Below are 26,089 nucleotides of genomic sequence, written 5' to 3'. Positions count from 1 at the left end.
GGAAAATATTGTGACAAACTTGCACCAAATTTAGTGACTTTCCCATTTTGATCTAACTTTAGCATGTTATTTGAGGTGACCATGCAAATCTTTCACTTTCCTTGGTGTTGATTTCGGCCCTGCTTCTGAGCAATTGAACAAAGACAACCCCCCTTCAATGAATCAAATATATATATCAAGGATAATTAATTACAAAGCTTCAAAAGGAAAGGAAATTCCAAAATTTTACCAATCTTGTCTGAACATATCTTAAATGAACTTTGAGTATTTCCCATAAGTTACAGACTGATGTAAATATTTGACTTTAATGCAAGATCTTGACATTGAATGAACAAGTTTTCTTGTCAACTTTTTATCAGATTATTTTTATTAAATGTTGGTATTATTGGAGCATCCTTCTTCTATCAACCATGGGTTAATTAGCTTAAGTTAATACAATGGTATATATTACCTCAAATCGCATTTATTCATTTTGAGGGCAACACATTTGCATGTTTTGCGATTCATAACATATTTAACTTGTTAAGCTCTCTGATATAAACATACCTTGAGCTTGTTGGAAGACAGTCAATACTGCCACCAATTTACTCAGTCCTTTTTCAGAGCATGCTGACATTAAATGGTTGATGTCATCAAAAGAAACCTTGCCTGCCTCTCTGAGATGGTGGACAAGAGATGAAAAGGGTGCATCACTCTCAATAATGTTCTTTGATTCCTTAGCTGGAACTTTCAGGTAGTCAAGTAGCTTCTGACAGTCAACTTTCTCGATCAATGACTCTGAGTGCATCAGGAGGTTATCAAACGTAAAGATGTCACTCTATAACAAAAGGACAACAAAAAGAAAATCAAATAAATATACTAGTGGTAGCAGACTATAAAATAGATTGAGGCGTTGAAACGGCAACACTTTCAAAAGGAGGGATTTAAATTAATATGAAGGTGTGAATAATGTGGCTGTGATTTACCTGAGTTCCTTTAACTACAGTATTATATATAAATATTCAGATAAAATTAAAAGTATTAAAACAAACAATTGGTTTGATTGATTTTTAAGACTATACATACTATACATACTACATTCTTCTATCAGGCAGATATTGCAGATTGATTCATGATGCCAACACCTTATAATTATAGTTTAATGGGCTTAACATTTTATTCTCCAACTTTAACCAATAAACACTACATCACAGGGTTGGCCGGTTTTAACCGGGGTGGTTTAAACCGCCGGGTTAAAACCGGTCTAAACCTGGTTTAAACCGGGGAGGTTTTGACCACCTAAAAGTGGTCAAAACTAATTTTGTGCATAAACTGACATGTTTGTCAACCCAATAAAAGATTTTTATCTACAGCAAGTATCTAAACCATGTAGGCCCCTATCAAGCAATGTTCAAAGGACACATGTGGAATACAGATATACAGTATTATTAAAGAGTAGGCCCACTGACACATATATAAATTGAAGAACTTTTATTTCCATGAAACTTCCTATATACAATTTACAGTCTAAAGTTAAACTGCAATTGAACTTGGAACAACTAATTTACTGTACTACAGCTCAAAAGAAGGCATGTCAAGACTTCTGTTTATTTATCAGTACAGGGCAATTCTGTTAATAGGTATAAACCCCCTATTGGCAAAAAATTGAAATTTGGTCAAAAAGTACAATTCGTGTCGAACGTACAGTACATCTCCAAAAAATGCCAGCTTTAAAACATCTGTTTCTCAACACTTGTTCCCAATTGAGCTACTTAACTTGCATCATTCAATTAGTGAAAAGATACAACTGATGTGTCTGATACTAATTATCAACATGTAAACTATATTTTGCATATTCCCGCTACATTCGTTGGTTGGTGTTCAAATATTTTGCAGGGGTACGTCCGACACCGCAAAAATGTACATTACGTCTGACACCAACCATATATAAAAAGGTGATTTCTTGCAATTGCAACCATGCTGATAATTGTATGATGAGGATATTTGATTGCAGTCCGTCTGTGGTTGAGAGAACAAATATCTAGAGTAGTACTGTAGGCCTGGCCTAGTACGGTGTACCTCATAAGAACATTAAAGTTGAAGCATAGCCTAGTCAGAACATTCATGTGACATCTTCATCAGCTTCACATTTTTGCATATAATTTCATACTGATTCTTGGGAAGAGAAGCAACCAAATGGGAGAATACCTTAGAACAGATATTATGAACACTCCAATGGTATGCATTATACTTCACACTACCTAAGACCATCTGCAGAACTTTGTCGGGAGCTTCCGAATTATTTTTGAGTTTTGACCGGTTTAAACTTAGTTTTGACCGGTTTAAACCAGGTTTAAACCGCTTTGTGGTCAAAACAGGTTTTGACCGGTCAAAACCCTGCTACATCCTGACCCATGTTTGGGCAATGTAGGTGGTCAATAACACATGTAAACTACATGTGCTGCAGCTCAAATGAAGAAGAAGAATGAAGAATCAAAGTCCATAGCACTGTGAAGTCTTTTCAAGATTGGTGTATACACTAAATCGTATAGTGCAGCTACTGCACTATGAGCTATACACAGCTTCATGACAAAGAATTCATGTGAAACATTTAATTATTGTGACTATGTGCAGTTATCAACTATAATGGTATTGAACCAAGTTTCATAGGTTACTTAATGAGGTTAGACATAATTTAGTAGTATATGGTGTGGCCAAATGACATGCATAATAATACCTTTTACATGAAGACCATTGTTCTTACACTGGTTGACAGTTGGTAATGCTTTCTCATGCATGGGTAGCAATGATCAGGGAGTTTCATAACAACTCCCTGCAATGATCATGTTAAATCCATGTGCATAGCAATTGCATACATTACACTGTGTGCTTGGTGACAGCTAATGAGTGGGGATCTTCACCATTGTTAATTAGTGTATTGGGTATTTAGACAATTAAGCAGGATATTGTGTATCATCACTTACACAAAGTGATGTCTATAATCGTTACTGTCACAAACTTGACAGAAATACACTGCAGTAATACATTACTTTCTTAGTTTTCAAACATAGAAATCAACATAATTTTGAAACAATTAATGTTTTGCCTCATTTTCCTGAGCTTATTCCCATATGACCTACTGTACATTATGAGTGTAGTACAGCTAAATTGTACCTAATTGGCATTGTCAGGAATGAATCCAAAATCTGTTTCTTATTGTTACTTATAAGGACTACATAGTCTACGTTACATTAGAATAGTATAATTTAGTTAATTTGTATTTGTATGACAGAAGAAGTCAATCTGTCAGCTGTTTATTTTAGAAAGTTTTTTTTTAGTAACTTTTACTTTAGTCAATGCTGGTTGTTGTTGATGTTGGAAAGTAGTATCCAAGGATGTAGGACAATTTACATAAACCCAAATCCCTCTATTCACTACAGAAATACAAGGTAGCATAATTGAGTATGTATACAAAAGAAACATCACCAGGTCAGGGCATAGTATAATAATACAAAGGTACAGGGTAGCATAGCATAGCTAGTGCACACAAAAGAAACCTACCAGGGCAGGACATAGTCAAGATGACAATGTATTGTATTGCCAAGTTATGCAACTTGATACACTATTAATTATGTGTGACATCACATCCAGCCAGTGAAGTGAGTGTTGGATAAGATTTTTATTCACTCTCCAAAATACCATCATCGGATTGAGTCCTGCTATATCTCTTAGCTGAAAAAGACGGAGCTACAATATTGTGATTTTCATATCATGGGGCACAGGATCCTATATATAGGATACCTGTATTGAAGCCTGGGCTGGCATACTTTAATTAATATCTGGCATTTAACTGTGAAAGCTTGAAACACAATTTTTCCCTGGAGATTCCAGTATCACACAATATTTAGTGTTCTGGATAGGGCAGCTTGTCGGCAGAGTTGGGATGGAAGTACATCACCTGACCGGATAAAGTAAAGCTGTATTGCAGAGCTCGTCTGACAGTTTAAGAACTGGAACCATTGTAAGTAGAAACTTGTTATATTAATCTGTTCTGTATATGTAATATTTGGGATGCAACCACTTTAAAGTTTGTATACTTTTGGAGGTGCACAAAAGTCAGTTTAATTTTGTGTAGTAATTTTTCATTATGTTGGATAGTAAAAGTCACGCCTTAATTGACTTTCCTTAAGAAAGTGGATGTTTGCTATGATTGTAATAGTGATGGTAACTTTTATAGCATTACAAATTAATTCAAGTGATTTTGGCAGAGAGGGGTTATATGTTTAGTGGAGTGAACATGAGGTTAGTGTGCATAAAGGAGAGTTATGATGTGCTCACCATAGCTTTGGAGTAGGAATGTATATATGTTTGAGTTTAACCAATTTTTTGTTTGTATGTGGAACAAACTAAACTTTGTTCAAGATTCATATATGGCTTATTGTTACAAATTTTGTATTATAAATTTATGCAACATATTTAGTATATTGTATTTGGACAAAGTATTATCAGAGAATCTGATTGTGTATTTTGTTCCGATACAGTGCCACTTTCCTCTCACATTGGGTCGAAGACCGGAAGCTTTTGAGGATAGTTTTATCACCGACTATAACACCTACCACAACCTGATATCAGCAACCACGTGTCAACAAGTATTGTCAACATCTTTAGGCAATATTCGTCATAGTGACAACTCAGAACTCATTTTTTTTTAAAGATAAATGTTAAATCAGAATTTCATGATGTAAAGGGGGGAAAGCTCTTCAGACTAGAAGAGGTAATCTCATTCTTCTATAGAGAAAAGAATATCCAATTAATATATATTAAGACTAAATTTATACGTGCCAGTTTGCTCTCTCGCAATTGAAAAAGATCCAGGGGTATCAAAACTTTGGAAAGTCTTAACCTTTTCAGTAGTTAAGCTAAATCTAGTATATGTTATCCTCTGGTAAAGATTGCGCCAAAGCAATCTGTTATCTCTAAGTATTCAGGAGTCCTACGTGTTCCTAAGCAGTATTACAGAACGCTGTAACCTTTATTTTGCATGTTCCTTTTTTTTTTATTATTTTAAGGAGAAAGTTCCTCCTCAATAAATACCTATTCACTTAAGAAGTTGAATTTATAAAACTTGTTCTGCATCATTAGTTGGTTGGAGTATTTCTTTTTTACATTGCATATTGATTTTGGATAGCCGCTAGGCGAATGTGTCGCATTGCCACTTGCATTCTTTTTGTGGGTGACAATTAAATGGGGGCCTGTCCGGGAATTCTATCCAAGATTTAAGCATAAGCATTTTCTTTGACAGAAGTGAAAAATACATAACTGGTTGGTGTCATAAAATTCAACCTGTGAATTATATGTATATTAATTGTTTGTATTTACTTGTATTCGCAGACGAATTCCGCAAGAGCAGCTCTTATTTGGTCGGTCTACCTGTGTACTTCCATTCTAGCGTCTTACTGGCGGTCCCGACAAGAACTGAAGCAACATCTAACGTAATGTTGGTTGGCAAGTAGTTAATTGTGTTTTGTATTTTACATGTTTTATGCCAGACGTGAAATCCACTTACACAATTAGTGTATCATTGTTGTTTAATCGTACAACTGTGTTACCTATGATATGAAATTACATTGTTGTCGGATGTAACTATAAATTGCGCGCACTCTAAACTAAACTGCAGGCATCAGTAATTGGTTTCAATACATTGTCATTGTTATACATTAGTCATGACTAGTCAACTAGAGTTAGAAAAACTTGTGTCAATCGGAGAAAAGTTAGGTCTCAAAGGTGTAGAACTAAAACAATTCTTAGATGATGAAAGGGACAAGCTTAAGCAAGAACGAGATGAAGAAAGAGATCGAAGAGCTAAGCAAAGGGCGATTGATGCACACGAACAAGAAGAAGATAGGCAGAGACAAGAAAAGATAGAAAGAGAAAAGGCAAAGCAGTTAGAAATACAACTCAAGATAGAAGAAGCAAAGCAAGCCCAAGCTGAGGCACAAGCACAGATAGGCAATGGAGGTTATCATGGTAATGGTAGTGCAGCAAGAAGTAGACCACCTAAACTGCCACCATTCAACCAAGAGAAAGACGACATTGATGCATATATCAATAGATTTGAACGTTATGCCACATTGCAAGGTTGGGATAGGGATACTGTATGGGCCACAAGTCTTTCAGCACTTATTCAAGGTTGTGGATTGTTTGAATATTCATCACTTTCACTTGAGGATTCCAAAGATTACGACAAGGTAAAGCAAGCCTTATTACGTGCATACCACCTTACAGCCGATGGTTTTAGGAAGAAATTTCGTGATATTAGACCTGCACATGAAGATACAGGAACCAAGTATGTCACAAAATTAAAGAATTATCTCCATAGATGGATGGAATTAGAGGAAGTAACTACTTATGAACAACTCCAAGACATAATATTGAGAGAGCAGTTCTTGAACTCATGTAGCAAAGATTTGGAAACATTTCTGAAAGAAAGAAAGCCGAAGAACATCACAACAATGGGTGAATTTACCGATCAATATGTAGAAGCACATGGAGGTTGGTATCCTGGTCACTCCAAGAATAGTAGAAGTACTCAAAACAGTAATTCCACGAGGAACCAGAATCGTAACAACGGAAGATTCCACAATCACAATCAGAAGTTCCAGCAACAAAATCAGAAAGGGAAAACGTATTCTGGGCAGAGAAGTGAACCCAGGAAATGCTATATTTGTGATAAACCAGGCCACTTTGCAAGAGACTGTAGGACAAAGCGAATGCAAACCATGGCTCTTATGACAGATGTATTTAGTGACATGATGGAGAAACGCGCCTCAACTTTGACCGAACAGAACCTTCCAGACAAAAAGGAAACTGGCGGTGCATGTACAGACATTGGGGCATTCATGATGGTAAAGCCAGATCCTCATCTATTCCAAGCAAGTAAGAAGGGATTCTTCACATTAGATTGTGGTCACAAGTTAACTGTATTGACTCAAGTTACAGCCGCATGTAAAGATCAGAATTTATCGTCGATGCCTGTTCAAATGGGTAAGATAGGGAATCAAAGTGTTAAAGTATTACGGGACAGTGGATGCAGTGGTGTAGTTGTAAGATCTCAGTACGTCAAGCCCAGCCAAATGACAGGTGACGTTAAAACTTGCATCCTGATTGACGGTACGGTACGACAATATCCCGTTGCCAACATACTCGTGGATACTCCATACTTCTCAGGTTCAGTTTCGGCCTTGTGTATGAATGATCCAGTCTATGATTTAATTCTAGGGAATGTCCCAGGTGTACGAGAACCTACCAATCCAGACCCGAATTGGGAAGAGTCACAGACACAGGATCAACCAGTACAACCACCACCAAATGTAACCAAGCCTATGGCAATAAGGAATGATGATGACCCAAATACAGTTGCCGCAGCACAGACAAGGAGTCAGAGCAAAGCAAAAGAGAAGCCCTTTAAAAAGTTAAAGGTATCGTCCCCGATTGGTGAAGAGGTTACTGCAGACATGCTACGTGAAAAGCAACAACAGGACCCCACCTTGGAAAAAATCAGACAGTTAGCCAAAACAGGAGATGATAAAGTGAGTAAAAATGGGAGTACTCATAAATATGTGAAGTCCAGTGGCATTCTCTACAGAGAATTTAGTTCTCCTCGAGTGGAATTTGGAAACAGATTTAGGCAGGTAGTAGTTCCAGTTGACTACAGAGATCATGTATTAAAGGTAGCACACGAATCGATTCTAGGGGGTCATCAAGGATCCAAAAAGACGCGTGATAAAGTAATGAGTGACTTTACATGGCCTGGAATGCAAGCAGACGTTACCAGGTATTGTCAGTCGTGTGATGTATGCCAAAGAACCCTCCCTAAAGGTCGTGTTACTAAAGTACCATTAGGAAGTATGCCGCTGATTGAAGAACCATTTCAAAGGGTAGCAGTAGACTTAGTAGGACCGATCAAGCCAGCCACAGAGCGTGGACATCGATACATATTGGTTTTAGTTGACTACGCAACTAGATACCCAGAAGCAGTACCAATGAAAACCATTGAAGCTGAGTCAGTAGCTGAGGAACTCCTTGGAATTTATTCAAGATTAGGCTTCCCAAAAGAAGTATTAACTGACCAAGGATCTCAGTTTGTCTCTGGCGTCATGAAAGAAGTTAGCCGATTATTGTCAATTCGCCGATTAACCACGACTCCGTACCATGCCATGTGCAATGGGTTGGTAGAGAAATTTAATGGCACATTGAAAGCAATGTTAAAGAAGATGTGCGATGAAAGGCCTAAAGATTGGGACAGATATATAGATCCCCTACTGTTTGCGTACAGGGAAACGCCACAGGAAAGCACAGGCTTCTCGCCATTTGAACTGCTATATGGGCGGACCGTGCGTGGTCCTATGCGGATTCTTAAGGAATTATGGACCGGCGAATCAGAAGTAAGTGAGACGAAGACTGTGTACCAGTACGTGTTGGACTTACAGGAACGTTTGGAGCAAACATGTCAACTAGCACGTGAGGAGCTCAAGAAGTCTAGACAAAGGTACAAAACGTACTACAACAAGAAAGCAAGAGTAAGAAACATGAAAGTAGGAGAAGAAGTCCTCCTCCTTCTCCCCACTGATAAGAACAAGCTACTTATGCAGTGGAAGGGACCATTTCCAATAGTGGAGAAAGTTGGTACAATGAACTACAAAATAGACTTTGGCCATAGGGTCAAAACATTTCACGCCAACCTGCTAAAGAAATATAACAGACGTGAAGTGGCAGCCACTATGTTCGAGATGCCAATACAAAGTATGTATGAAGTTGTCTGCACATCGGTTCTAGAAGATGAACCACAAGAGGAATCTGGTATATCTGAACTCAAATCATTTTCCACAGATGATCTTATACATCTTCCACCTATGTTTCAGAAGGAGCGAAGTACTGATGTGAATATCAGCGGACAATTAGGAAAAACAAAAACTCAACAGGTACAACAAATATTGACAGAGTTTGAAGACAGTTTGACTGACCTACCGGGGAAGACAAAGCTCGGTGAACATGTCATCAAAGTCAGCGATACAACACCTATAAGGAGTAAACCTTATCCAATACCACATGCTCTTCGAGATGATATCCGCAAGGAGATCCAAAGTATGCTGAGGATGGGCGTAATATCGCACAGCAAAAGTCCATACGCTTGTCCGTTGGTAGCATTAAAGAAGCCGGATGGATCTTTGAGGGCCTGTTGCGACACACGCAAAATTAACATGATCACGGAGTTTGATGCTGAGCCTGTTCCAGACCAGGAAGAGATTTTTGCAAAGTTATCCAAGGATTGCTACTTCAGTAAAATCGATCTGAGCAAAGGTTACTGGCAAATCCCAATGGCAAAAGAGTCGAAGCCATTAACAGCATTTGTGACTCATGATGGGTTATACGAGTTCAATATGATGCCATTTGGTCTTGTGAATTCTGGTGCTACATTCAACAGAGTGATGAGGAAGCTTCTTAAAGGAATTGAGAATGTCCATAGTTATGTAGATGATATCCTGATACACACTCAGACATGGGAGGAACATCTCCAGAGAGTAAAAGAAGTCTTCACAAGAATCAAGAAAGCCAACTTGACGGCTAGACCTACAAAATGTTTCATTGGGTACAATGAGGTGGAATTTTTAGGACATATTATAGGAGAAGGTAGAGTAAAGCCCAAACCTGACAAAATTAAAGCCATTCAGCAAGCAGAGAGACCAACTACAAAGACTCAAGTGAGATCATTCTTAGGGTTGGTAGGTTACTACAGGAAGTTTGTACCAAACTTCGCAGCCGTGGCAGTACCACTGACTAACTGTACGAAGAAAGGGGAACCAAACGTGATTAGATGGGGCGAGAGCCAGGAACAGGCGTTCCAAACACTGAAGAGTAAGCTTGCAAGCTCACCGATTCTTCAGCTCCCCGACCTCCACAGGGAATTCACACTTCGGACAGACGCTTCGGATACAGGAGTTGGTGCGATCCTTCTTCAGGAGTTTGCAGGTGAAAAATTTCCAGTAGCCTATGCTAGCAAAAAGCTGAACAAGAGTCAAATGAGATACTCAGTGATGGAGAGAGAATGCTTGGCCGTAGTCTGGGCTGTACTCAAGTTTGAGCCATATCTCTATGGCAAGGAATTTGTAATAGATACAGACCATCAACCATTGACATGCATTCGGAAGTCGAAAGTGGCAAATGGAAGGATAATGAGGTGGGCACTGGCATTACAGCCATATCGTTACCGCATCCAAGTGATAAAGGGAGCCGATAATGTAGGGGCTGACTACTTGAGTAGAAGTACAGAAATAATGCAAGCCAATTTCTTATCCTTCATCAGCAAAGAGCTGTAAGAAATTCATTTCCAATAGTGTATGGAAATGTGTGATTTCAGGAAGCTTAGGGAGAAGCAGAGGAAATTGAAGGAGATTTCAGTGCAGGATAGGCTGAAACAAATATCCTAATGTGAGATGTGTATAAATGTGTTAGACACATTTTATTAAAGGAGGGAGTTAATTGTCACATTAGAATAGTATAATTTAGTTAATTTGTATTTGTATGACAGAAGAAGTCAATCTGTCAGCTGTTTATTTTAGAAAGTTTTTTTTTAGTAACTTTTACTTTAGTCAATGCTGGTTGTTGTTGATGTTGGAAAGTAGTATCCAAGGATGTAGGACAATTTACATAAACCCAAATCCCTCTATTCACTACAGAAATACAAGGTAGCATAATTGAGTATGTATACAAAAGAAACATCACCAGGTCAGGGCATAGTATAATAATACAAAGGTACAGGGTAGCATAGCATAGCTAGTGCACACAAAAGAAACCTACCAGGGCAGGACATAGTCAAGATGACAATGTATTGTATTGCCAAGTTATGCAAATTGATACACTATTAATTATGTGTGACATCACATCCAGCCAGTGAAGTGAGTGTTGGATAAGATTTTTATTCACTCTCCAAAATACCATCATCGGATTGAGTCCTGCTATATCTCTTAGCTGAAAAAGACGGAGCTACAATATTGTGATTTTCATATCATGGGGCACAGGATCCTATATATAGGATACCTGTATTGAAGCCTGGGCTGGCATACTTTAATTAATATCTGGCATTTAACTGTGAAAGCTTGAAACACAATTTTTCCCTGGAGATTCCAGTATCACACAATATTTAGTGTTCTGGATAGGGCAGCTTGTCGGCAGAGTTGGGATGGAAGTACATCACCTGACCGGATAAAGTAAAGCTGTATTGCAGAGCTCGTCTGACAGTTTAAGAACTGGAACCATTGTAAGTAGAAACTTGTTATATTAATCTGTTCTGTATATGTAATATTTGGGATGCAACCACTTTAAAGTTTGTATACTTTTGGAGGTGCACAAAAGTCAGTTTAATTTTGTGTAGTAATTTTTCATTATGTTGGATAGTAAAAGTCACGCCTTAATTGACTTTCCTTAAGAAAGTGGATGTTTGCTATGATTGTAATAGTGATGGTAACTTTTATAGCATTACAAATTAATTCAAGTGATTTTGGCAGAGAGGGGTTATATGTTTAGTGGAGTGAACATGAGGTTAGTGTGCATAAAGGAGAGTTATGATGTGCTCACCATAGCTTTGGAGTAGGAATGTATATATGTTTGAGTTTAACCAATTTTTTGTTTGTATGTGGAACAAACTAAACTTTGTTCAAGATTCATATATGGCTTATTGTTACAAATTTTGTATTATAAATTTATGCAACATATTTAGTATATTGTATTTGGACAAAGTATTATCAGAGAATCTGATTGTGTATTTTGTTCCGATACAGTGCCACTTTCCTCTCACATTGGGTCGAAGACCGGAAGCTTTTGAGGATAGTTTTATCACCGACTATAACACCTACCACAACCTGATATCAGCAACCACGTGTCAACAAGTATTGTCAACATCTTTAGGCAATATTCGTCATAGTGACAACTCAGAACTCATTTTTTTTTAAAGATAAATGTTAAATCAGAATTTCATGATGTAAAGGGGGGAAAGCTCTTCAGACTAGAAGAGGTAATCTCATTCTTCTATAGAGAAAAGAATATCCAATTAATATATATTAAGACTAAATTTATACGTGCCAGTTTGCTCTCTCGCAATTGAAAAAGATCCAGGGGTATCAAAACTTTGGAAAGTCTTAACCTTTTCAGTAGTTAAGCTAAATCTAGTATATGTTATCCTCTGGTAAAGATTGCGCCAAAGCAATCTGTTATCTCTAAGTATTCAGGAGTCCTACGTGTTCCTAAGCAGTATTACAGAACGCTGTAACCTTTATTTTGCATGTTCCTTTTTTTTTTATTATTTTAAGGAGAAAGTTCCTCCTCAATAAATACCTATTCACTTAAGAAGTTGAATTTATAAAACTTGTTCTGCATCATTAGTTGGTTGGAGTATTTCTTTTTTACATTGCATATTGATTTTGGATAGCCGCTAGGCGAATGTGTCGCATTGCCACTTGCATTCTTTTTGTGGGTGACACTGTGCATTCTTCATAATGGAAATCATAGGCCATCAGTGAAATGAACCACTTGAAGAGAACTGACAAGAATAAATTGTACCTAATTGGCATTGTCAGGAATTAATCCATAATCTGTTTCTTATTGTTACTTATAAGGACTATATAGTCTACATTACACTGTGCATTCTTCATAATGGAAATCATAGGCCATCAGTGAAATGAACCAATTAAAGAGAACTGACAAGAAGACTGTCAACTGACTCGATGCAATCCTTATTAAAGTAAAGCTGTACTTAGCTTCAACTTTCTCTCCTCAGAAGTAATGAAAATGATTTCAATGGCTTGGTGAATTTTGCAGTCTTTACCATGGGCTGCGATCATGGGGGGGGGGGGACGGGGGGACACGTCCCCCCAATATTTTAGGTGGGGGATATAGTATCTAATATCCCCCCAATATTTGGTGGCATAGTTTTTTTTTTTAAAGCATATTTTTGTTATTTTTTTATGATATCGCTAGTAATTTCAAAATAGAAAATGCTTAGATGCAACTTACAAGACCTGGGAAGTGCCATTTCCAGCGATCTGGGAGGCATTTTCGGCCAAAATTTTCTTTTGCGTTTCGCGCCAACTAATGGTGGCGCTACGCTTAGATAGTTTGCAGAGCCGTATATAGAGAGAGTTTGGCCAACCATGTAACCGATTTGGATTGGTCGAGAGGGACAACGCCCACACAGGGTGGTAAAATAGGTCCACTTGAAAACTTTATAGCAGGCGACACGCATACTCACAGTGTATAGACTATCGTTTGTGTACACGAAAAAAGTACGAAATTATGGAAGAAATGGTGCTGGGAATACTGCAATCGGTCAGAACATGGATATTGTTGTTTGATTTTCCGACTGATCATAAAAGAAGAGGAATTTTTTGGAAGTAGAAAGAACAAGATGGAGATCTAATGAAAAAAAGTTTGTGTAGCCTAGGCCCATAGCCATAGGCCCTAGTGTAATACGAGTAATGTACAAGCAATGCGAGAATTTTACGTTCAGACTGGTTTCTGTAATTACATTCATGGCTATTCTCTCTCGTTTTACGATCCACAAATTCGATTTCATTATGCCAGCTCTCCTAATCATAGGCATGGCAGCTTCATTCGCACATATAGTTATCCTAATTCCTAGTTATTGTATGCCTAGGCTATGCCTAGCCTAAAAAAGTATAACTTTTAGTTTAATGTAAAAGGGTGGGCTAGGCATAACGTCAAGCCCTAATCCTAAGTTAAGCCCAAAGCATAAGTTAAGCCTGGGCTTAGTTAGACCTGGACCATTCTTGCTAATACTACAACTGTTATAGCACATTACATAATATGGCACAGTATAAGGCCCAATTAAACTAGGCCTAAGGAAAACAAAGTAGCCTAGGCCTAAACGAGTTAGGCTAGGTCAATACTCATTGGCAACTTGTGGGTTGTGTACACATACAGGCCTAATTATATAGACCCTTTTAGTATGCCATAAACAAGTGCCCAAATGGTTAAATGATCTTGGTTTGTGTTAATTGTCAGCATTGGCCTAGCCTTTTTAGGCTAACATGAATTCAGCCTAATTTTTTCTTCTTCAAAAGTATAGCCTAGGCCTTGGTTTAATTTGGATGCAGTCAACTATCATTTATCAAAGTAGCAGGGGCCTAGGCTACATTTCAAAGACCACTAAGCCAAGGCTAACTATGGTACTGGTACTTGTAGCCTAGCCTTAGTTATGCTTATTGCAAAGACTACCATACACTCTTGTCTTGGTCACTGAATTATCTTAAGAGCCCTGTCACCACATGTTGATAAAGAAATGTTCAAAATATTGCGTAGGCCTAGCTTGGGCAATGCACGGTTTCATTTGACTGTTTTAAAGCAAGACTTGAATTGATTTGAAAATTTAGTGTTAACTGGTATTTTATTAAAAAGCAAAACTGTCTGTGCATTCCAACAGAGTGCAAATTAAGAGGGAGGGGGGGGGATGCAGTAATATACACCTTTCAAGTTTTAACACATTATAAATGCACTTATGCCAGAAACTCATTGCATCAGTAACTCCTTATTCCCCTAATTGACCCCCACATTGATGATTGAAGTTAAAAAAAAATCTTTTAAAATGATCTTTAGACAGTATATTTTAACTCCCTGAATTTCAGGACTTTTTTTACAAATCAAAGGTGACATGTGCTCTGAAGAAAAACTCCTAACATAAAACGCCACAGTTAGCAGACTGTGATAAAGACGAACCTGGTGAGTGACTATTAGACTGAAATCCAGTTCCTGCAACCACAGCAATAAAGTCTTTGTTTTAATCAATGCGCTTGTGTGTTTGAAACTTTCAAATGGACACTCAATGGCAGTTGGTTAAGATATAAGGTTTTACCTTCATCATGGAGAGTTGAAGGGAATCTGCCTCATCATCTGAATAATGGACTCAAGGATAGCAACAAATCATGATTGGATAATGATTTTGAGCAAGTAAATATCTGGCAATTTGAAAGTTTGTATTATTTTTTCACATATTATTTAAGCTGTTTAGCTCACACACAAGCAAATGATCAAGTGACAACAACCAATGCAGTATATTTAAAGGTATTGAAGACTCGCCCTAAACCGCATGCCATGCTCTGAAAAAGTTTACTTTCCGTTGCTTGCAAGTGAAGTTTTTTTTGTGTCGCTACAAAATGCAGACAGTAATGAAACCTGATACCTTGTTATCTTTTGTCTAGACCTGAGATGTCCACGCTGCTTTGTGCACTGTGTTGTGGGTATTGACCATGATGTTTGTATTGACTGTACACTAATGTCTATTTACAGATGGTAGCAAGCTGTGTGTGTATTTTCTGGGATCAATGGTGGTGTCTAACACTTCTGTTACACCGCATTCGAAACTAGGTCAGATAACAGGCATGAGACGTTTCTTTGTGCGGGAGTCTTCACACCCTTTCAGGAGAAGTATTTATATCCCATTAATAGAGAAAGAATTGTGTTTCAATTGGTAGCATGCAACTTTAAATTTTGCAAACATTAGATACAATAAAACAAATGACAAGGTTCATTTACAAGGTAATCTACTGCCCTATATTTCACATTAATCTGTCACATCAGGTCACAGCTTTCAATAATTATACAAACAAATTCCCTTGATGGGTGCTTGGTTAGATTCCTGCAATTTTCAGGTTTATCAATGTAATAAGTTCTGAATGTGGCAATGTGGAGAAGCTTTGGGATAATCTGTGGATAAGACTGCCAGACTATCAACAAGATTCCACATCCATGCAACTCCAACTGCTTCCTTCACCTCCTTGCAGATGTACCACATGTCCAAAAAAAAAGTCAGCATTGGTTAATGTAATTAAAATCTGGCTTCCTCCTGAGCTGGCAAATACACATGAATTGTCAAGTACAAAGGTCAGTGTGAAACCACTGAAAGATCTTCTCAGCTTTCAAGAAAACAAAAACTTGAAGCCAAATTGACAGAGGCCACACTTACACCATCCCACTCTCATAAGATGAAGGTATCACACACACTTCATTTTGCTTCTGCAACGCAGTGCCTGGTAGACTGTGAGGGTCACCCAATGGATGTTTTAACAACTGCCTGGTATATAGAGCTCTGCAACAGATAGTTCATCCTGATGTAGAGTCGTCATCCTGTCATGGCCTTGAGCAAGTTGAACCCACTTCAACACAAAGCAGCTATTGAATTCTTGTCTAGGTACTGTCAAATCCACATCACCATCATTGCTGGTTCCAGCTTAGCTGACCATAATAAAAGAGTACAATGAGGGTTGTTTAATTCACCCAACAGAGCTTGCATTCTAGTACCTTTGGGCAGCTGAAAAGATATTCAGAAATTGTTATATGAGTGTGTTTGTATGCATGCATATGTGTGATTTTCTTGCTTTACAGAACAGCTCCATTTTGATAAGCTATGTAACATGGAAACCTGCCAATCATATGTTTGAAATAGGACAGGCTGAAACGATTCTTAAATGAAAAGCTTAACGACTTCTTGCATTTTGATACATCACTGTTCAGGTAAGGCCAGTAAGGGCAGTATGAAGAATAAGTAACAATTAATAATTATCATTATAGCCATTTGCTGTCTGCATAATAACAAACTGAATGATGTCATCAGCCCTGTGCTCAGTTGACAGAACTGACAAGTAGACACACTATGTCAGTGTGATCCATGAAACCTTATTAAGGCACATGACCGTATAGTATATATGTTAATGGAAAATACATAAGCTACAACATACACCAGTATTCAGTTGTTGCAGGTTTTTTTTTTCTCGACAGACCCATTCAATCTATTGCACCTACTATAGCCTAGTACTACATTCCTGAGAAATTAACACCACAATATCAGTCTTAGGTTTGCCCACAGACTCCCAACTATTGCTAACTCCTACACTGAAGTATATAGTTTAGTTTAGTAGAAAAAAAGACCAGGAGAGACACTCAAGTCCCCATTAAGGACCCTAAGGCTATATGACAGGAATAAAACCGAGGACATCAAATGTCATACCCAATTACAATGCTTAATGTACTCATCGAAAGCATTCTTAAACCCATTCACACTACTTGCAATTTAACCTTCTCAGGCATACCATTCCATCCATTCACAACCCTTGTATTAGACTTTAGAGAAAAAGTTATGCCGAATATTAATCCTACTTTGTAACTTCTGGAGTTTAAGACAATGACCTCTGGTACAACTACTTTTGGCAAACTTGAAAAGATCAGTGAAGCATCAATTGTCATTTTATGTGTAGGCCTACTCTATTTAATTGAAGGATCTATTAATGTAAGCCTGATGCTATAGTTTGGCGTCTGTAATCTAGCCTAGCCAGGACTGTGATGTGTGCTTTTCGTTTGTACGACTAAAGTAGGACTACTACTATGAGGCGTAAAATAAACAAGTGTAATGACACAGGTTTTCAGCTAGTTTTCTACGCATTTCAGGTGTGAAGATAAACGTAAATGTCATTAACTAACGAATACTCTAATTCATTACCTGATATCCATTTTGTTCCTCGTATGCTTGTCAAAATCTGAAATTCTGAGTCGCTTCGTTTGTTCGCAACGAGCACAGTGTGCAAAGCTGATATACTATTGTGTGTATAGTTTTTCGTGTTTCGCGCAACTGGTAACGACATCTGGACCTATTTTGATGCCCATGGTTTGCGTGTGACGTCACAAATCGCCAGTTGGCCAAACTCTCTCTATATACGGCTCTGATAGTTTGCCTACAAGCTTCGCCCCTCCCTTGGCAAATTCCTCGCAAGGCGCCTGTCCAACCGTGTTACAATTTGTTACTATATATGACCGAAAGTAGTTTTTACCTTTTTATCGAAATGAATAGCTAGAGGGACCACATCCGTAATGAAATTAGGTTTGCCGATAAAAAAGGAAAATAGGGTAGCAACCATAATTATATATATAGAGCATCAATGATGCAGTATCTCAATACTGGAAGTTTTAATTTTTATTCCTAATTTGAAATCTTTGCTCTGTCTCTACAATTATCAATATCAATCATGGTACAACAAATATATAACTTGCATTTTTGCCACGAATAGTCTCTGCAGGTTACACTTTATCCTGCTAGTCTTGCCTTTAGCGCTCATTGCCTGTTAGTCGAAAGAACGATGTTGCAAGGTTTAGTAATGTCATAGAATATTTAAGAACTTGTTTTTTATGTGGTATCCTTCATCTTAGGTCAGTCTCAGTTGGACTTTTTGGTCATATAGTTTGACGTCAATGACAACAGCCAAATTAGAAGAGGCGAACAACTCGACCATATTCTTGATGCCTGCCTTGAGAGCTAGGCCTATTGACCTACTGTATGTTACTGTAGACTGTAGTGGTGACTACCATCAAAACTGTGTCCACTTCTAGATATCAAAACAACCCACGTTTTTCCATCTCAATTTTTCGGACATGAAGATTTCATGGATTTATGACTTGGAAAAAATAATGTAAAAGAAGATTACAAGTTTTTATATGCAAGTGATGGGTGGCCTCCTCTTCCCCTAATAGCCACCTCAGTTCCTCTCCATTTTGTTATTTTATTTTAATTCTTTGTACATTTGATGTCAAACATTACAGGTTCAAAAGAAAGCTCAACATACTTCTTATAACCTTATACATCTTATATCCTTATAAATAAAACATAACCTTATACAATTTTTATAGTCTTATCAAAGTTGTGATGCTATGGCCGGCTCCTCTTTTATACGTACCCTGGTCCTTCCTAGGAAAAGCTGTCTGAGCACCAGTACAATGCTAATGTGGCTATCACTGAAAGCCTAATAGGCCTAGGGGCCTAGCCTAGGCCTATATATATATATATTTTTAAATGCACTAGGCCTACAGTAAGTAGCCTTCAGAAATACAAGAATGTGTATACGTAATTATACAAAATACATGAAGGGCAATCAAACAAACTTATCATGGCCCTTGCTCTGAAAAGCTACCTGAACACCAGTACTATCCTTAAATGGATGTTACAAAAACGAAGGCCTAATATAAATTAAATGCACTACGTAGAATCAGGGAGTTATAACAACTCCCTGGTAGAATTCAGCAGTACAGAATGTAATTAGCATGCAATACACTAACACCTCGCGTACCTAACTACAGAACAGAAAATTGTTCGCGAGGGTAGCCATTTTCGTATATCTAACATGTAGCTGTTATGAGTCATAGCCAATCTGCTACAAAACAGACTTGGGGGCGGGGCTTAATCATCAAAAACGGACCGTTTTACTAAAAGTCGGGGCGGCAGCTCAGTGTTGTTTTAAGAAAGAAAAATCATTTAAACATCAAATAAAGCAAATAAAAGCCATTAAATGTCATATACATGTAGTAAAATTCTTATTAATACCTACCTGTAAACAACAAATGAAAGTTTAAAATTTTAATAAAATATATAATACATAGGACCCTATCTTAGACGATACCACTGTTGAAAGACAGTTCTATTCTATTCTCTTTCATAAAACATAAGTTTTGGAGCGTGTGCAAAACAGGTCTGTCAAAGTGTGTTTTCAGTCCAAATTGGCCCGATTTGGACATAAATCGGTGAAAAAGTCACGGAATGAGATACAATTCTGGAATAAAAAATAGTAACTTTTGTTGGTCTATATGATATATTCTTGCTCTGGAAATTCCAGAGAAAAAGAACTTTGTTTGAAGACGCTGAAAAATTTTTAAGAGAAGAGAAAGTCCCACTTACTGTTACAATATCTCTATACATGTAATGTATTGAGATAAATATATATATGTATATATATATAAGTATAAATAAATATATATATATATATATACATGTATATATATATATATATATATATATATATATATATATATCTACATGGGCGGCGGTCATGGGGGGGGGGGGCGGGGGACATGTCACCCCCAATATATTAGGTGGGGATATATGGTAGTATCTAATATCCCCCCAACATTTGGTGGCATAATTTTTTTTTTGTGGCTATAAATAGAAAATAATGCGTGAGATTAGTTACATCATATTTGGCTGTGGCTAAAACTTCATCCAACACATGCTGCATGAGGTTAATGACTCTTCGTGGTCGTTTCTGTGATCTGTGACCGTATAGCATGTTGTCACACATGATTATTATCATAATGTCTGTACATGTCTTGTGTATGAGTGTAAATTCTAGTGTTTGCACGGGTTATCCGGGTACCCGGGTACCCGCCCGACGCGATACTACCCGGTTCCTAATTTTTTTACCCGAATCCTTAGCAAAGTGTGATTTAAAAAAAAAAAAAAAATCGCAAACCGACGGTTAGGCAGATATCCCATTGACTTAGTGTGGTGTTCTAGGCTACAATGTGGTCGAAGATAACAGCAATAACGAAGGGGCCCACTCGACGCGATACTACTCTGTTCCTAATTTATTACCCGAATCATACGCAAAGTGTGACTGTTTAAAAAAAAAATTGCAACCGATGGTTAGGCTGATTTCCCATTGACTTATTATGTCGTTAGGCTACCATGTGTTCGAATTTAACAGCAATAACGAAAGCTTTCCATTAGATATCTTATAACTGCGTCACAATTTCAGCTAATAAACAGATGGCTAGGCTAGACTACCCCCATTGACTTAGTGTGGTGTTAGGCAACCATGTTGTCGAACGTAACAGCAATAACGAAAGTATTCCATAGATGTCTTATAACTGCGTCACAACTCCAGCAAATGAAAAGATGGTTAGGCTTAGCTAGATTTCTCATTGACTTAGTGTGGTGTTAGGCTACCATGTGGAAGAAATTATTATTTATTCATTCGTTTATTTCAAAGAAGGAAAGGCTGACAAGGAATTTTACGCGATGTTTATGGATTATAGACGGGATAACTAAAAAATAGTAATCGCAAGTGGCTTTTTAACTAATCGTTAATTCCAAATGTGATCAAATTGCGCGAATCGCATAGGAGGTTTTAATATTTGTAAACCAATAAATTAACTATGTCTGAATTTTTGAAAATTCCTTGACCAACGTATTCTTCATCATACTTCCCTCTACTCATGCAATTTTGACCGGTTTTTCTATATTGGTTGTCCATAGATAAAATTTTGTACAACATTATGGGTATGTTTTGAAGTGTATTTATTATTCAAATTCTGAAAAAATAACAGGCTTAAAACCTTGAAAAGTGGGGCTGCCGGGTATTGTGGGGCGTTACATAGAATTACCTACAAAGGCAATGATCCACAAGAGATGCGATGAGGTCGAACATGATGTGTGACTGGTGACAATCTTGAAAAAAGTTATGAATGAAAAAAAACTATTGGGAAAAACTTGGTTCTCAGGCAAAAGTCTACATCTGGTTGGTCATTTTCAAGCCCGAGAAGTCCCATTTCCGGTGACCTGGGGGGCTATCAAAGTTTTCTTGTACGCTGCGCGCCAACCAATGGTGGCGCTCCGCTTTGATAGTAATTCGCATGCATCCAAGCAAATGTCCCCCCCCCCCCCAATATTTGAAACAAATCTCCGCCCGTGGCCTTGACTACATGTTGAAAATGTGAAAATAGTACCACAAGGCTAAGGTGACATTTTCTCCTTCTTTTTCTGCTTTTTTTGACTAATTTGCAAGCTTGTGTAATACCATTTTATCAAGACTTAAATACTGTGATCAAATCAAGGTATCATCACTGCAGTATTTGCTATACATGTCAGGGTTTTCATTAGTAGCCGGGACCCGGGTCAAATGACCCGCTTACTGCACGTACATGACCCGGCTACTTTGCGACGCTCAGTAAAAAAAAAAAAAATTAAAATTAAAAAAATGACGCAAAAAATCGAGAGGAATATATACCCACAACCAGGTCAGGTGTGATTGAAACTGTCACAGCAGTTAACTGTATGTAAAAACTACAAGAAGTTGAACATTAGTAGTATGGTCAAGGAGATGAGGCTGAGGGGTGGGTGAGAGTAGAGGTAGGCGAAGGGCTTCTCTTGACATACAAATTGTTGCTCAACAGAGATAAAAGCTGAATAAAAAACAAAAGGTTCTATCACAGACCTAGTTGGGTATTTTTTGGCAGTAAAATCCTAATCACTTTGTAGGTACCGTAGACCTATTATCATTTTGTTATGATCGCACTTCATTTAATGCAGCAAGTGCGTCACACCCTTGCTAAGTTCGGTTCAGTGGCAAAGCTACCTCCCTAGGCTCCATGACCCGAGTGTTAATAAAAAAAATCAGGAGAAAATAGAAAAATAGGACAGAAGAAAGGGGTGACTGGGAGGGGGCAATATCATTGACCAAACAACTGTATATTGCACCATTTTGCATCTAGAGACTTTTTAAATTGCAATTTTCCGGCAAAGGGGAGGGGGAACCCTCCCCTTAGACCCCTCCCCTTAGACACCTCCCCCATGTCCGCATACAGACAGTCCCGCCTACTTTTCAACTTGACCCACCTACTTCATTTCTAAACAAAAACCCTTCATGTGCACTAGTGCAAAGCTAATCACCATGGTCTAAATTTAGAATAACATATTGCCCTTAATTTCTTCTTGAATTTTACCTCATTGCAAGGAAAATTGCACCTGTTGTGTACTTAACAATAGTTTGCATTGGTTTTTGTCAAATTATAGTTTAGCAGACTTTGACAGCCAAAATTAATGATAAAGGAACTACACTTTTTTAGTCTGTTATGCCATGGAGCATTCATCTTGCATGAATTTGCAAGAAGTTTTGACCTAGAATAGAAATTGTTACCTTAAAAAATAGCACTAATTTTACTTGATTTTTTCCAGCACTTAAGTGCAACAAGCTTCCAATGACCTAAATTTTTCATAAATTTTTGCACTTACATTTCCACCATTTTGATCTCCCTCTTAACAAACAGGTAATAGTTGTGTTCTTTCTAAAATTCCGCATTCACTAAAACCAAATTTGTAGAAATTAGCAGCTTGTAAGCTCAGAAAATAGGAAGAAATATTTTCCAAATTTTGTGTGTTGCTCTAATATTGGAAAGTGCAACAAGCATCCAATGGCCTAAATTCTTCATAAAATTTTGCATTTACTTTTCCACCATTTTGATCTCCCTCTGAACAAACAAGTAATATTTGTGCTCTTAATAAAATTCCGCATTCACTGATATCAAATTTGTAGAAATTAGCAGCTTGTAAGCTCAGAAAATAAGAAGAAATATTTTCCAAATTTTGTGTGCTGCTCTAATTTTGGAAAGTGCTACAAGCTACCAATAGCCTATTTTTTGTAAAAATTTTGCTCTAAATTTTCCACCATTTTGAACTCCCTCTTAACAAACAAGTAAAAGTTGTGCTCTTAATAAAATTCCGCATTCACTAGAATAAAATTTTTATAAATTAGCAGCTCGTTAACTCAGAAAATAAGAAGAAATATTTTCCAAATTTTGTGTGTTGCTCTTATATTGGAAAGTGCTACAAGCTACCAATGGCCTAAACTTTTCATAAAATTTTGCCCTTACTTTTCCACCATTTTGATCTCCCTCTGAACAAACAAGTGATAGTTGTGTTCTTAATAAAATTCCGCATTCACTAGAATCAATTTTGTCTACATTTGAAGCTTGAAGACTGAGAAAATAAGGAAAACCAATTTTACCTTTACATTGACGGTACAAATCACTTCCATGACAACCTTACCATAACCAGCATATCCCAAGGAAAAAAATGTCCTTATTTTTCTTTAAATTTTGCAAAGTAGATCACTAAACATCTATGAGTGTCTTCTCCACACTTGTTCGCATTGAATAAAACCAAATTTGTTGATCTTCATTCAAAGGATTGTTTGAACAAAAGTGATAAAAAGTCCTAATTTTTACCGTAGGCCTATATATCCTGTATTAGTACTTACTGTGTGATATTCATATACTTCTCCAGTTTTTTCAGTAACCAAAATCAATCTGTTTATGTTATTATTGATCCTGATTCTACTGGAATAATCAGGAACTTTAAAAGAAGCCAAGATATGATCCTCAGAGATGGAAGAATGAGCCCCAGAGATGGAAGAATGACCCCCTGATAGAGAGTAAACAACAACTTGTCTACTCTCACCACCATCCTTCCATAATATATATATTAATCCTTTCTCTTCGCTGACTGTTATACTATTTGCATACACGTACTGTGTGCTTGTATATTCCTGTTCTTTTTCTCCCTCACTATTAAACATAATGACTCTCCCAACGAGTGTAGTACTGATAAACAGTTTATCATTACTAACTGTTATATCTGAGGGCCATTCTAATCCTACTAATCCTTTTAAGGTGATTGTCTTCTTTGTTTTCAAACTTCTCGAATCTAAGACAATCACCTCATTGGAGAATAAAGCGACATAGACTAACCCATCTCTGGTTGTCATACACAAGGCTACACCTTTAAACTTCCCTTGATTGACCAGATCGCCATTACTACTATCGTACAATGCTGTCGTATTCACACAACACGTTAAAAACAGACGATCATCCAGTAAACAAACAAACCGCAATTGTGAACCAAACTCGGTAAATTCCTCAGAATAATAGGGTTCTGACGTCAATAATAACGGTTTTAATTGAGAATCAGGATCAAATTGCAACATAAACAGATCGATAAAGCTACATTTTGTCTTGACATTATATCCAGCGACAGCCAAACGGCCTGTATCTAGCACGTCCATTGCCGACACACTGTAACCATCTTGTACAGTGAATCGTGCTATCGTTGTATACACTCTGTGTGTGTGGAAGGCAAAAAGTGAAAAGTTAGGTCAGGGTTGGAAGGTTGTATCCATGGTAACGAAGAATTTAGAGTGATTTTTGATCGAAGGAATGATGAACAACTCAGACTGCGAAGTAGCTTAAGCCCGGGTCACATCTGCGCGATTCAACAAGCGATTCAACTCGCAATACAATTGAAGGTTGAATCGCGTAGTTAGACACGGGTATCAACTTGTTGCGCAATAAAAGCTGCGCCGTCGATTTGGGTTGATTTGCAATAGAGCAATGTCCTAATCAGCGCAACTTCTCAGAAGCAACTTTTCTGATTCGCGTGATTTTAGTTGCGAGTTGAATCGCGCAGATGTGACCCGGCCTTTAGGCAAATCTTGCAAACGGTACTGATTTAATTTATGCATGGAATTACAAACTTGTGACCACATTGGTAGATGTCCAGAGAAAATTAACCGACATATAGTAATGTCGAAGATATAAGAAACGAGACGTTGAAGGCATAATAATAAGGAATTATCGGGATACTGGCCTATATATAGACCCACGACTTACAAAGAACTTTCTCGCGCTTTAACGTGAAGAAAATACATATGGCTGCGTTAATTTTATATATAGCAAACGGGGTAAAAAGTGCTAGAAATTGGAAAATCGACCGAATAAAATATTTTCCCATTAAAGTATCCTATTAAAGTCTAAATAAAGGTCAGAATGTAGAAAAAACATTTCCAATTTATTACTGTGTGTTGTACGGAAAATATTCCATTTACAACATTTCTCTCACATATAACAACACCGACTATAGGCCTTAATTGTTAATAAGCAGTTTCAGTCAAATTATGAAATTGCATAGGCTATATTTACTTTGCTTGAACATATTTGCTTATCATCAATATTCGTCGTTATCAATATGTAAGCACTTATGTAACTTTCTGATTCAACTTGTGTTTGTCGACAACGTACACGCATGCAGTGCATTAAAATACATTTGCATTCAGCGCCAAAGGAGGAGGGAGAGAAGCCCACAAGTTGTGTAAAAGTCGTGGAGCCATTCAAGAAAGCTAACTTTGTGAAAGGCTCCGGTAATCATTCAGTGATGGCGCTATTCAAGAAAGCTAACTTTGGTCGAAAGTTTTTACGGGTTGACTTCAGACAGAAATTTAGTCTTGAGTTCTTTGACATATTAAGTCCAAGAAAAAAAGGACAATTTTGACTGCTAGTAATAATGTTTTTTATACCTACGCAGCTTTCCACCTATATTTACCTTCTTACCTTATATTTACCTTAAAAATATGCATAAATTCTGGAATGCTCTTAAGGGTCCAGAGATCGATGC

The 26,089-nt window shown here is 37.4% G+C and overlaps 3 protein-coding genes across 3 annotated transcripts in view; 1 reads left to right on the top strand and 2 right to left on the bottom strand.

The window, feature by feature from the left end:
- Positions 1 to 24,033, bottom strand: part of LOC139960604 (uncharacterized) — a 45,191-nt gene extending 21,158 nt beyond the window's left edge. The window contains exons 1-2 of the mRNA XM_071959081.1: positions 23,901 to 24,033; positions 547 to 817 (exon numbers count right to left, since the gene is read on the bottom strand). Of these exons, the coding sequence (XP_071815182.1) occupies positions 547 to 787 (241 nt within the window). The 5' untranslated portion in view covers positions 788 to 817; positions 23,901 to 24,033. The remainder of the gene's footprint in view (positions 1 to 546; positions 818 to 23,900) is intronic.
- LOC139960602 (uncharacterized) overlaps positions 1 to 26,089 on the bottom strand; it is a 187,644-nt gene that overhangs the window by 157,250 nt on the left and 4,305 nt on the right. The gene's annotated exons all lie outside the window — the stretch shown is intronic.
- LOC139960605 (uncharacterized) lies at positions 3,232 to 11,246 on the top strand. The gene is made up of 2 exons (XM_071959083.1): positions 3,232 to 4,000; positions 4,521 to 11,246. The coding sequence occupies exon 2, from the start codon at positions 5,703 to 5,705 to the stop codon at positions 10,353 to 10,355; it is 4,653 nt and encodes a 1,550-aa protein (XP_071815184.1). The 5' UTR covers positions 3,232 to 4,000; positions 4,521 to 5,702; the 3' UTR covers positions 10,356 to 11,246.

Source organism: Apostichopus japonicus, chromosome 19 (assembly GCF_037975245.1).
Source record: "Apostichopus japonicus isolate 1M-3 chromosome 19, ASM3797524v1, whole genome shotgun sequence".
In the NCBI taxonomy this organism is placed as follows: Eukaryota; Metazoa; Echinodermata; class Holothuroidea; order Aspidochirotida; family Stichopodidae; genus Apostichopus; species Apostichopus japonicus.
Note: the sequence above shows the minus strand (reverse complement) of the source record. Positions and strands in the feature narration are given on the sequence as shown.

What these genes read in the sequence shown, in the direction of transcription:
- LOC139960605 (XM_071959083.1), top strand. Translation starts at nt 5,703, where the DNA reads ATGACTAGTCAACTAGAGTTAGAAAAACTTGTGTCAATCGGAGAAAAG.